Below are 13,914 nucleotides of genomic sequence, written 5' to 3' on the forward strand. Positions count from 1 at the left end.
TCCTGGTTTTTTTGTGTGCCTGATCTCTTCCTGCCTTGAATATAGACTTTTTAAAAAATTTAATAGTAACCCTGACATGCATATTTTTTTTATTCTTTAACAGAATACTTAAAATACCAAGTTTCTGCTGGTCTTTCTCTCAGATAGGTCTTCTATTTGGTTCTTGCCATTTTTATTTTTTGCCTGCTCTCTGCTCTGGCTGTTGTCCTTTACACACAGTGCATGCCTTAGGCAGAGCTGACCCTTTAGATGGCTCTAGAGTGAGCTACCAGGAGGGCTGTGCTTCCTCAGGCCTGGTGGGCTTAACACCAGAGGTGCAGTTAGTCTCAGCTAGATCTAACTTGCTTTCTCCAATATGAACATGGAGGGCAGTGGGACAAGTGCTGCATACAGCAGCTGTTCATGCTCAGAATGTCACAGGAGTGAGAAAAATTGCTCATAAACCTCTGGTTTGGGCTTTGGAGGAAGGTGGGTTGTGGCAGGATGGCTTTCTGACAAGAATTGTTTCCTCTAGCAAGCAGATGTTAGTACTGTTAGGTAGGAGAGGTCATGTTAAACGAGAGGGCTTTTTTTCCAGGAAATACTTATAAAGAATATCTGATATCCCAGAACTTTGATGTAGACCTTTTTTTTGTGGCTGTTTCTCTGGTTTAGGCTCAATTAGGCCTTCAGCCTTCCCTGAGCATCTCTCTGCTGATGGTCTTTGCATCTCTTGTACTACTAACCATTGCCTCTGCTCTGCTTCTTTGGTTCTACCGAAAGCCAAGAGGGATCTGCTTTTGGAACAGCTTGTCTTCGTGCTTGAAGTTGTTTTGCATTGTAGGAAAACACTTCATTTTACGTCTGAAGCTGCTGAGCACAAAAGACTTAAGTGTTCACGTTTGCCCCCAGCACTTCCTTCCCTCAGTGCACGTTTTCTGAGGAACTGCTCTGTACATGAGTATCAATTCCCTGACCTCTCCCCTGCACACACTCCAAACACCTCAGCTTCAGGCTCAGAGCTTCTGCACATTCCTTCAAAGTAACTGCAGATTGTGGCTCTGTTTATTTCTCACTGACTAACTTTAGTGATCCAGGAGTTTAAATACTTTGGCTGCAGCTGTTCATATTAAGTCTTTGGAAACTGGAAATACAACTTTATTTTTTGGGTTTTATGGACTCATTATTCTTTTGTGCTCACTGGATTCTGCAGTGTTTGAGAACTGAGGATCTTGGGTCTTCAATGCTGAGACATCCAATTTCGGCGGTTTATTTGATGATAACTACTGAAGTTCCTAAGATGAAACAGATTGGGAGGAAATACATTGAAACCCAGATTATTTACCATACTAGGGAATATTGGAATTAATGCTCAGTTTCATAGTAAGTGAATGTCTCCAGGAACGTACAGTGAACATATAGCATACAAGAGTGTGTAAAACTTACTGGTGAACATCAGGGGTTTATTTATTATTCTTCTCATCCCTCCTCTTAATCAGCTTTCTGAGAGTCCTTAGCAGTTTGAACCCCAGTAAGACTTATGGGTATGTGAAGTGTGGATATTCAGCATCATGAAACTTGGGAAATGTTAGTTGGGCCAGTGAGGGTGCTTTATTGAAGCTGAAATACAGAAGCATTGCAAAAACAGAAGTCAAAATCAGGTGTGGTGTGACAGTTCTGTTTTTGGTCTTCAGTTTGCTGTTGCTGGTTCAGTAGTTACTGAACAATACAATAAATACAGCCTCTTGGAAGGGAGGGAGTCCTGCTGCTGCACACCATTAGGTGCTTTTGTCTAAGGCAAGTTATGGATCTGTCAGTGTGTGGAATCTGTCAGGAATATTGTCTCGGATACCATTGTGTGGAGACTTTACAGCCTTTTTTAACTCCTGTCCAGTTAGAAGAAGCTGCATACTAGGTAGATCTAGTGATAACTCCAGTCCTAACAGATTGCAGCCATTTCCAATTCAAGTGGCAGTTGAACTGGAGTCTTAAATAAAAAGTAGCTTCTAGTCCTTCCAAATAAAAACTTTTAATTGCAAGTGTAGAGGGATGAATAGATCGATACCCTGATAAATCCCTCATAAGGATTTTGCATCTGAATCAATTACTTCTTTCAGTATTCCTTGTGTATTGCTAAGACTAACAGAAGGTTTCTTTTAGAGCAAGACCAAAGGAAGCCTCAAATATTAATAAGATACAGGCTGGTCATTAAATTTATGTATGAATGTCAGGCAGCAGGCTGGGAGTGTGTGGTACGAGATGTTTTGGTTGTCCTGCTGCTAAACCTCTTCAACATGGCATATTGTATATATCCTGTATGTGTTAAAAGTGCTACTCCTCAGAAGTGTGGAAGGGTCACCCACAAGAGCTTTGCATCTCTTCTTCATCATGGCAGGGAGCTGCATGAAGGCGGGTGGTTGTGTCCTTGCATTCTCCTGCCCTAGTGCAATTAAGGTTTTCTAAAACACAGCAGGATTTGGGAATCCTTGTCCTTTGAGTTCTTTCTTCTGGATGAGAAAGCTCCCACATAGGGATTGCCTGCCATTTGCTTGTAGTGTACAGCACTTCCACACACCTGGGCACCCTGCTCTGGGATGAGGACAAGCACAGTGAGTGTGCTGTGCTTATCACACACTGATAAGCTCCTGCCACGAGCTGTTCACTGGCAGCCAGCCGGAGGGTGGGTATGGAAAGGACATGCTGCTTTATCAGTTCAAATCAGTTTATTTAAACCAACGTTCCTCAAATGCTGTTACAGGGTTACATGCTTCTAATGAACTTGTGTCACAGGAGAGGAATGGAGAGTGCTTCCCCTCTTCCCTTGTGGGATAGGGGGAAGGGACTCTGCTCTGGGGGTAGAGGCAAAGTGCTGTGGGGCTGAGAGAGGAGGGGGAAGTCTTGGAAAGTGGATGATATCTCACTTCTGTCCCTTCTGCTTTGACTCCAAACACATGCTGGAGATTAAGATGGTGTTCAGGTGGGAGAGAAAGGGGAAGATGAAGTGTCTCTGTGGCTATAGAATATGAAAGGAAAAGATACCAGTATGGAAACCTAGATAGTGAAGCTAAGAAGTGACTGAAGCCATCACTGAGGATTGGGATTTTGTGGGTTTTGCTTGGCATTTTAATTTTATGTGATTTTTTTTCTTTGAGTTTTTGCTTTGGTTTTATTTTGGGGTTTTTGTGTATGTGTGTGACTTTTCTGTGTCATGGAATTGCCATTTTTCTCTAAGGGATTTTCCACAGTGACATGAGCATTATCCCTGTATCAGCCACCAGAGGAGGGAAGGTGCCTGAAGGATGCAGGGGTTGTACTTCCTGCAGGCTGCTGCTGCTCTGATTAACTCACTATCATCAGATGAGCTCACGTTGATTGCTGCCTCAAACCAGGAAGGACGTAGTTTGGAAGACAAGATCTTGCAGCCTTGCTTTTCTGTCTCCCTTGAAGGGTATCATCAGGCTTTTTGCATAGGTTTTGGGTGTAAAAATTCAGGGAGTCAGCTAAATAGGCAGACTTGTTTAAATAGGCTTGTTCCTAGGATTGTGTATTTCCAGACCTGGCTTCTTGTTTGGTTTTAGGCCAAGGAATGTCTAAGAGAAGTGTTCAGAATATTCCCTATATAGCTAACTGGCTTCCAAGTTGTGCCAGGTAAGCGTACTTGGCAAACAGATCTTGGAGTGCATCCATAACAGCTTGAGCTGATCTGAGCTGTGTCTCTTGAACACTCATTGCTTTTCTCCTGTGCCAGCCCTGTTTTCCTTGTTCACATGGTCAGCTGGCTCAGATAATGGATAAAAGACTGCCGATTCTGGTGGGAGAGGAGGAAAGGGAGATGGCGCAGTCCCAGTTCTGGTGGCTCAGGCTGCTGTGGTACCACCTGCTCAAGCAGCAGTTTAATGTTGTTGTGAGTCTGTACAAAGCATTCTGCTGTCAGAGGGATGTTCCTGCCACCCTTCTGGCCCTGGGTCCTCACTGCTCTGTTGTGTTGGCACAAATGTTTCTCATCTGAGTTAGATCAGATCTCTGGATGTGTTTGATGTGTGGATCAAAACTGGCTGTGCATGGTGGGTGTCTCTGAGCTGCCCAATGCAGTCCCATGACTGGTGCTGCCTCACCCTGCCTGTTCCGGGGCAGAGGGCTCCCAGCCATGCCCCTGTACAGCACGTAGGTGTTGTGTGTGTGGCTGGTGCAGCATGAGCCGCTGCTTGGGACACAAGGGTGCTGCTGCCTGAGAGGGACTGTGGGAGCACAGCTTAATTTCTGCTGCTTCTAATTGCCTCTCTTGGTTGCAGTTTCACAACAATGCCAAAATACCCAGCCCAAGCCCCCATCACTGCAAAAACCTGGTTAGTTCATGTTAGCTTGGCTTCCTGATTTCAAACTGCAGTGAGGGGAAATGCACAACTGCAGTTGTGCCGGGATTGTTACTGAAAGGAGAAGTGTGTCTAGTTCTGAGAGCACTGCCTGGGAAATTTCCTTAGTGGCTTTTCTGTCTGGAATCCGTGGGACAAATATAGATTTTTAGGGAGTGACTCTGTGTGTGTATTGACTTTACAAGGACTTGAAATGCACTCCAATGCCATAGATTTGGAACCTGTATGTGATGTAATGAAACTGTAAAATGATGCTGGGTTTAAGCTAGTGATGCACTAAGGCTCATCCAGTACTGAACTCACTGCAGATAAAGGGCATTCTTCATTATTATTCAATCGCATTTTTCAGCTACTAGTTTTGACTAGTGCCTGCTGTAGAAATACCTTATGAATGTGTAAGAGGCTGAATTTTTGTCTTCTGAGATGACCAAGGTTTTCCTGGAAGTTTCCTGGTAATCTTTTTAACTGCTGTTGAGGTGAAAAAGGGAACAAGGGATGAATTGCAGCCATTGCTTCAGGAGCAGAATACTTGTAGAACTATTTTCTACTTACCTGAAGAAGTCATGTAAATGAAAGCATCTCTCCTGCAAAGAGGGTGCAAGCAGAAGTGTGAAGTCACTTCTCAAGTTTAAGTATCTAAAATGGGCTGATAGTCCTGAACTGAAACCTGCTGTAATCTCTGTAATCAAGCTGTGTTAAAGCTTGTCTGTGTAAAAAACATACTAAGGTTGAAGAACAAGTGTTGGCATCTCTTCTGGATTGTCATTGTCATACAAATTTCATACATTTGAAATTTGGATATGTGCGTCTTGAATTTACAAGGGCCTGGATTGTGATACACAGCTTCAGTTTTGCTAACTCATGTCATAAACATTTTGACTAATTATCTTTTTTCCTTCCTTGCCCCCCAGGTGTTGTTTGGATTGTAGCATAGAGGCACTATGTACTCAGAGTGGAGATCCTTGCATCTTGTCATTCAAAATGATCAGGGGAATACCAGTGTACTTCACAGCTATCCTGAGAATGTGGGGAGAGAAGTGGCAAATGCAGTGGTGCGTCCTCTTGGACAAGCTTTAATTACATCATCTGTTGGAAGTGAGAGTTTACTAAAAACAGACAAAGAAGTAAGTGCCTTTCCTTGAAGATGATAGTTTCCTTCATGCTGGAGTGACAGTTAAATGGTTTTCTATAGCCTCTTCTATTTTTCTCTCTTTACTGTCCCAAGTTTTATGAAGTGTGTTATATTTTTAGTTTAGTAATCTCCATAGGGCTTTTATTCACAACTAGATCATAGCAACAGTGTACTTCATAATTTAATAGTAAATGTTTGTCTGAGCTACTGTACCAGGAAATTCAGGCTAAAGAAAACCAAAAGAACTCAAAACAAATCCAAGGAATTTAGCATTTAACACAAAGCCTTTCTAATTACCTTCAGTTTTGAAGCAACAGTATGTGACTTCAAAAAAAGTCTTTGTGTAGTACAAGTATTTACTAGAATTTGAAAATGTTTCACCAGCAGCTTTTGTGTGTTCTGAAGAGTTCTCTCTACAGTTTAGATTTAAGAGATTCAGTATTTAGCGAGTGATTTGCCATTTATTCATATTCTTCATAATATCATGATATATGAGTTAATGGTTTGGTGTTTTCTTGCAGGATATGTTAAACAGAATTGCCCATGCAGCATAACTACTGTTGGTTTTTTTTTTAGTTAGAACTGATGTGCTCTGACCAGTACTTACTTAGGAATATTTATTTTTAATAATTTTTTCTTTGTGTTAGGTAAAATGGACTATGGAGGTGGTTTGTTATGGACTGACCCTCCCTTTGGATGGCGATACCGTGAAATACTGTGTGGATGTGTATACAGATTGGATTATGGCTCTTGTGTTACCTAAGGACTCCATTCCTTTACCTGTTATTAAGGAACCAAACCTTTATGTTCAAAGCATTCTCAAACATCTCCAAAATCTCTTTGTACCAAGGTGAGTGTTAGGGCTGGGATGCTCAGGAGGCTGAGGGATTCCAAGCTATAGTCAGCACGTAACCTGTCAGAGGACTCATGAGGCATGGAGGCTCTTGAGTAAAATAAAATTGATGCTATTGATGCAAGCTTAGGAGGAAGGTGTTTCTTCAAACATCTTTTGTAATTTTTCAGTAGCAATTTGAGTTGTTGCTGCTGTGGTTAGGTAACTAGAATCACAGATAGTTCATATACTTGAATGTTTACTATCCTAAGAGCTTCAAGATTCATCTCTGTTGGATGACTGGAGGGTAAGGGGAAAGGCGGAAGAGCATCACTGTGTGACCATGTGCTTTTTGTTGTGTAAAACTGAGATAAACTAAGAGCACGTCATGGCAGTCACAGCCCTTGTTATTCAAGATTTCACCACATTTGTGGTGTACTGTGGGATCTTGGCAGTAAGTGACTGCTCTGTGCCTGCATCTTGCTGCCTGTTAAATGTGCATAGTTATGCTGACTGTCCTTCACTGGTACTTTTGAAAGAACCCCGTGGCAGAGTGCTTGCTGCCTGACATCTTTGGGTGATGGTGTTGAGATAGACATGTTTCTAGGTCTTGGACACAGCTACATTATTAGAGTGTGCAAACATCATGACCTTGTTTATAGTTTATGACAAGTTTACCTGCTGCTGTTGAACATATATACTGGATAAGTAAGATTAAATAATAGTGCCCCCTGAAAAGGTACTTAATTTCAGATCAATGTTTGGTATATTGCCATAAGTACCGGATCATCTGCTTTTGTCAGTATCAATAATGTATCACTGCAGGGGGCTTTAAAGTGCTCTGCTGCACTTGGGTTGCTTCACTTTACTAAAGGCTTTGTTAAAAAACGACTTTGAATAATAACTTGTGCAAATTCAGAGGAGTTCTTCAGTATTTATTGATTGCTTTGAAGTCTACCACCTACCCTTAGCTGCTGTTGCTCTTAACCTGTAGTGGAAATGCATTTTAATTCCCATTGAAGGATGGTCAATGTAATGACACAAGTCTGAGGAAAGCAAGCTTCTGGGTTAGACTGCAGCAGGAGGTTGTCTCTAAGCTTTAATAAGTGCAGAATAGTCTGCTGTCTGGGATCCTTTATTCCCTTTGCACAGCAGAGAAGGAATTCTTCACTAGGCCATTTAATAGTTGTTTCTGTGATCCCTTGCTTGTTCTCACACCGGGGGCCCTAGTAACAGGCAGCTCAGTAGTACAGCTTCTTGCATGCTGTTGGCACAAGTTTCCACTTTACCCTTCTCTCCCAAAATCATTGTTGGACCTCAGTGTAGGCTGGTAGACTACATGTGATAGCTGTTGAATGAAATAATTAACACCTAGAGAAAGGGAGGGCCTAAAAATCATTATTTTAGACACTGTCCCTGTAGTATAGCTGCTCTGTAGTTTTTCTTCCAAGAGCCTCTGAGATGTACCTTAAACACTGATTTTTCGTGGCTGCTGCTGTCAACACTTGATGTTTAAGTCCCTACTCTCTTTCTAAGTTTTGCCCTCCAGGAAGCTGTGTTCAGAATTCACTCTAGCAACAGGAAAAATTTCTGTACTGCAAATGAAACGCAGAACTGAGTTGTGCACACCTGCCTTGAATAAAAGCAAAGATTCAGACCTAGGTATCTGTGGTGGGGAAGAGGAGAATAATTTCTGGGTTTACCCAGTTGATGCAGGTTGATGATGCTGATGGGCTCATATAGAATAGTTACCCAGGAGCTGTTATAGCAACCTGCATTGAACGGTCTCCTGGAAAAATCTGTTCTTGTGTTGAAGATACTAAGCCTTTACTGTAAGCCTATGTCCTATGGAAGGTTGTGATCAAAATAACTTCCTTCCTCATCCTGGTTCTCTGGAAACGATGTAGCTGTTGGTTTGGCTGCCTTAAAAGTGGCGGCGCAGAGTTGTGAAGGTTTCAGACTCAGAGGGTGGTGTATAGGTGAGGTGTGAATGCAGCAGCCTGAAGTGGGCACTTCGGTGTAAATGGCACCTCAGGGACTTGTGTACATCCATATAGAGCAGGTGCATATAGATTAGTCTAGTCTGAGTGCTCAGCTGAATCAAGTATGTACATGCACAGTCCTTGAAATAGTGTGACGCTGAAAAATAAAACTCTGAAAGCCGGGTGAGTCAAGTTACCTTTCCTCTATCTGCCACAGTGACGAGAGAGGGTGTTTGTGTCCTTCCCTCCTGCACTGGCCTTCTGTCCACCCTGAAGAAACAAACATTTGGTTGACATATTTGAATAGTTCCCAGGCAACCCCCAGGCTTTCCGTTTCTGGCAACCCTAGAATATCCAAGAGGTCTTGAAGATGACTTAAGCAGTAGTGGTTGTTACTGCTGTCAGATAAAGTTTCAGTGCCACAAACACTGTTGGAAGGAAATATGAGAACTCTCTCCGCCTGTATTGCCTCCCCAGGAGAGTGAGGTACAGATATCCGGGTCCTCTGCAACAGAAATGTCTGTAATTGCTTGAGAGACCATGGAACATGTGACTGCCAAAGTACTTTTTTTATAATAACTTCATATGCTTCTCATATGAAATCATGAGAATAGTACTTGTTGTGAAGAAGTATGGCCAAAAGGCCAAGTTCTGTAGAAATCTAGATATCTAGAAATAGTGCAAGCAGAGCCTGCCACTGGGTTAACTTTGGGGACAAATGGAAGTTGTAGATGGACAGGAGTCTTCAAGTTGCCTTTACAAGATTAGCTCAGAAGTATCCCATTAGCTTGCGTATAAGCCCTGTTTTTTTACAGTTTCTCTACGTGATTAGGGAAACAAGTCTTGAAGCAGCCTTGGAAGCTTCAAGCCTATATAGATTAAGGATATATTTTGATTCAAACGATCTGCTCTGCTGTTGCTCAGGCAAAAAATAGTGCTATAAGCAAGGCAGGGCTCACTTGTCTGAAAGTTTGATATTCTACAGAGAGACTCTGGGTTGTGATCTAGCACTAGCGTCGAGCAACCCACTAGGTCCTGAACTGTGGCTAGTAATCTGCAATTTTGCATTAGACATTGTCTTGTCTCTTTGTCATCTTGTTTCCAGTACTGTAATACAACATTTATGCTATCAAGATAAAAGCTGATAGTATTTAGTGGACCAGCACATTCTTAAGGTGCTTGCTATGCAACATGACTTGTGGGTTATACCACATTGAAAATATTTGGTAGGAATCTGGTAATACTAAGTAGTCCGGTGGAAGGTAATACTTTTACATTTTTTGTCATCCCTTCAGTGAGTAGTAGGAGGGATGATGAAATGATGCACAGGTTGAAATATGCCTCACATATGCTGCACACTCTAATTTGTAATCTCCTCTTTCACCCTTTAAAATTTAGGCTTCCTCAGGTTTTTTGCCAGTGTCCTCAGATACTGTCCAGAATGTGTTTTGTTACTGTTTTGTACCTGTTCTGCCTTGTCCAGACTAACTAATGGGAAGAGGTGATGCTGCTTTGTGCTGCTTCTGCGCAACTTTGTGTTGAGTAACTCAGCAGTGCCAGTGTGGATCTGATTATTACTACAGGGAAAACTGTGAAAATATGAAATTGTTTTCTTTCTTCCTTCCTTACTCCTAACTGCTTGGATTTACACAAGATGATCTAGAAGGGAGTCATTAAATAGGAACATCACACTAAAGGGAGAAGGGATAAGAGCTGATTTGGAAACAACAGGAGAACCAGGAAGAATTTTAATTTGCTAACAATAGCTTCTCCTAGTTTTGCCACTTCTGAATTATGTATGTAATAATTCATGATATTTCAACTGGATTGTCATTGTTTAGCCCAAGATAAGTCTCTTTGAGATGATGGATTGTGCTTGCTCTGGTGAGTGTTTGCTCTATGTATTGAGTCTCGCATAGAGAAGAGTGCTATGGTGCATCCTGTGCTCATTAAGGCAGAGTTGGGATGCCTAGAGACAGAGTTGAGGTGCACAGAAGCATATTGGCCCATGTTCTTGAGTCTCCCTCAATAACATTTGTTTCCTTTTGTAACTGCTGAAAGTTCATGTTACTGGATACATCACTTTATAGTTCTGTTTCTCGAGCATTGTTTTCTTCTCTTGCAGGCCAGACCCGGGATCCAGTCAGATCAGACTCTGCTTGCAGGTTTTGAAAGCTGTCCAGAAGCTGGCTCATGAGTCGACAATTATGGCAAGAGAAACCTGGGAGGTTTTGTTATTATTTCTTCTTCAGATCAATGACACTCTTCTAGCAGCTCCAACTGTGCAAGGTTCATGTTCATCTTCCATTTGGTTCAATTACTGGAAAAACTTCAGGCTATTCTTGCCATTCAGCTGCCAGCAGGATGGGGAAACCCATTAAAAGTTCTTAGGAGCTACCAAAGCACAATAGCTCACTCCTAATTCTGCCCCATTACTCCGAAATAAAGCATTGCCAGAAAAGACTGAATGATTTGGAGCTGAGTTTTCCTGAAAGTATTTTTGCAGGACAATGACTTTATACAGGAACAGTTTGGGATGAACAGTTTCAGATAATGTTGTTCCCTGTTTGTTTCACTGAAACCCCTTTGTCTTGCTGTTCAGCCTGCCTAGTGCAAAACAAAAGTGTCAGTTTTACCTATTTTGAAAAAAAGACTTTGATGTAGACACAGTGCAATAGAAGACTGCCTAAGATTGGTGAACTCTTGCTGTCCCTTATTACAGGCATGTGGCTGGGTGTTATCTTTTGTATTTGGCCTTGCAAAAAGGCTAATTGGCTGTAGGAAGCAATCAAAAATCATTCTTAAAAATTATTTTAAAAATGAGCCTAATCTTTATGCACTGTAACCAAAACCTCCTTGGGGAGATATTTGAAGTTATTTAGATGGAACACTAACTTGAAGGTGTGCTTTGTTTCTGTTGTAAGGTGGCATTGCTGAGAATCTGGCTGAGAAATTAATTGGTGTGCTGTTTGAGGTATGGTTACTCGCTTGTACGCGGTGCTTTCCAACACCTCCTTACTGGAAAACTGCCAAAGAGATGGTGGCTAACTGGCGACATCATCCTGCAGTAGTTGAGCAGTGGAGCAAGGTCATTTGTGCCCTTACTTCCAGGTAGGAGAAATCCCATGGAATTAAATGCATGTGTGGGGATAATCATGGTTATACGTGTTTTGGAATTGCTTATTTGTGGAATGTGCAGCAATCCAAATGTGAATGAGCAATGTGAAGTGAGAGATCTTGCTGTATCCTTGGATTGTGTGTGTATTCCTTTGTTCTGCAAGGGAAGATTTGAGTTGGATTGTCGCTGTTCTTGTGTAAGCTTAGCACTTCTCTGATATTTAACACTTAGTGGTGTGTGTATTAGTCTCCATCATTGTGACTCTTCATCATATGCCCTGAAGAATGACTCAGGAATATTAGTGTAGCATTATATATGTGGGTTTAATAGCTGTCACCATCAAAATTATTAGGTGCTTGTTAGTGCTCATGCTGCTGGGTGACTTTGAGGTGACTTTTGGACTCTGATTGGACCCTGTGGAGCTGAAACTGTGTTACAGCTGGCTGGCACTTGTGCCCTGGCAGTTGGGATGTGCTGGGCCAGAGGTAGCCCATGGGCTCTCTGCTCTAGGGAGTAGGGGAGAAGAGCTGTACAAAGTCTTGCTTGGTATGGGAACAGTAAGGATCATATATGACAGAATTGTTTAGGTTGGAAAAGACCTTTAAGATCATCAAATCCAACCATTCCCTCAGGACTGCCAAGCTCACCACTAACCCATGTTCCCAAGTGCCACATCCACATGTCTTTTAATACCCTTTGGTGACTCCATCACTGCCCTAGGTAACCTGTGCCAGTGCCTGACAACCTTTTCAATCCAATCTAAACGTCCCCTGGCACAACTTGAAGCCATTTCTCCATGCCCTGTCCCTTGTTTCCTGGGAGAAGAGGCCAACCCTCTGTTGCCACTAACCTCCTTTCATGTAGTTTTAGAGAATGAGAAGGTCCTCTCTGAATGCCTTGTTCTCCAGGCTGAGTCTCCCCAGCTCTCTCAGCTGCTCCTGGTGCTCCAGCCCCATCCCCAGCCCTGTTCCCTTCTCTGGACATGCTCCAGCCCTCAATGGCCCTCCTGAATGGAGGCGCCCAGAACTGGACACAGCACCTGAGGTGCCTCACCAGTGCCCGGCACAGGGGACAGTCACTGCCCTGGTGCTGCTGCCGCACCACGGCTGGTACAGGCCAGGTGCCACTGGCCTCTTGCCCACCTGGCCACAGCAGGCTCTTGTTCAGCTGCTGTAGATCAGCACCCCCAGGGTCTTTCCTACTGGACACTTTCCAGCCACTCTGCCCCAAACCTGTAGCTCTGGGGTTGTTGTGACCCAAGGGCAGGACCCATCATTTTGCCTTGTTGAACCTCATAGAGTGGCTTCAGCCCTTTGATCCAGCCTGTCCAAATCCCTCTAGAGATCCTTCCTGTCCTCCAGCAGGTCAGCTCCTGCCCACCTCAGTGTCACCCGCAAACTGACCGAGGGAACGCTCACATCTGAGGGTTGCAGGAGAGTTTTGGCTGTAGTAGAAGGCTCTGAACAGTGAGGAGAGTTTCAGTACCCTTACTGTTGAGGTCTTTTTGGTATGAAGTCTTTGTGGGACAAATTTCAGCCTCTTGGAGGAACGAACTGAATTAATTGCTGGTATGAGGGTCATCTGGGTCTCCTCCTTCCAGCTCTTCTGAAATATCAGTAACTTATTTCTGTGAAAGTTCAAAGATGTGTTAAAATTGCTGCATTGTGAAATATTCAATAGTGTATTTTTTCTGCAAGGGTTTATTTTAGCTTTGAAAAATTTTGCTTTGATTTACCTGTCAAAATGTGAGGCGTGGATAGATTTTTCCAGGTTATGCAGGTACTTGTTAAACCTCTGGGAAATAAAGCTGCAATACGAGTTCTGTGTATTTCCCACGCTATTTCTTGAGCTATTTTTAGCTTGTTAGATGTAGTGTTACATAACGGAAAATACTTTATGATTCACTGATCTGAAAAGAACAGCTCTGTCTCAAAACATGTGTTGGTGTTCTGCACCATGCACTGTGCCTACACTTTCTCTCCCACTGTTGACTAACAGTCTTGGTTCTGTTGGTGCACAGGAGTCTGCAAGGTTTCTGGAATGTTTTAGTCTGTGTTCAGTAATGTTGGTTTATGTCTGATACATGGAAAGTTAGGCTCCTCTGAGGCTGGCTTTAAGTTCAGTGGTATTTTAAGCTGCATTTTTAATACTTCAATGAAGCTCCAGCTTCAAACAGTTAAAATGTTTTAGTAAACAGTTCTGTGAATTGGGTTATTAGCAATAAGCTGAGAGTAAATGTTTCAAATTAAAACCATATGGAAAACTATATTTGGAAATCTGTACACAGACACAGTGTTAATTTGTGTCCTTGGCTATGATTTTTAGCAGGATGAAACTGGAGTCTTAATTGTGTTGCCATACTAATAGATACTACTTTTACCCCATCTAGGTTGCTTTAAGCATATCTTAACTATCTTGGATGTGTGGCTTAAAATGTATCTGTCTTCAATCAATCATTCTTGAAAATGTCCCTATATCACTAAAGATTTGGCCATGCT

At 42.5% G+C, this 13,914-nt stretch overlaps 1 protein-coding gene across 2 annotated transcripts in view; it reads left to right on the forward strand.

Annotated features, from left to right (window-relative positions):
* Nucleotides 1-13,914, forward strand: part of RALGAPB (Ral GTPase activating protein non-catalytic subunit beta) — a 64,838-nt gene that overhangs the window by 1,531 nt on the left and 49,393 nt on the right. For both annotated transcript variants that reach the window (XM_069033808.1, XM_069033809.1), the window contains exons 2-5: nucleotides 5,264-5,476; nucleotides 6,132-6,334; nucleotides 10,424-10,587; nucleotides 11,223-11,409. In XM_069033808.1, coding sequence (XP_068889909.1) covers nucleotides 5,294-5,476; nucleotides 6,132-6,334; nucleotides 10,424-10,587; nucleotides 11,223-11,409 — 737 coding nt within the window. In that variant the 5' untranslated portion in view covers nucleotides 5,264-5,293. The remainder of the gene's footprint in view (nucleotides 1-5,263; nucleotides 5,477-6,131; nucleotides 6,335-10,423; nucleotides 10,588-11,222; nucleotides 11,410-13,914) is intronic.

This window comes from Aphelocoma coerulescens, chromosome 20 (assembly GCF_041296385.1).
Source record: "Aphelocoma coerulescens isolate FSJ_1873_10779 chromosome 20, UR_Acoe_1.0, whole genome shotgun sequence".
In the NCBI taxonomy this organism is placed as follows: domain Eukaryota; kingdom Metazoa; phylum Chordata; class Aves; order Passeriformes; family Corvidae; genus Aphelocoma; species Aphelocoma coerulescens.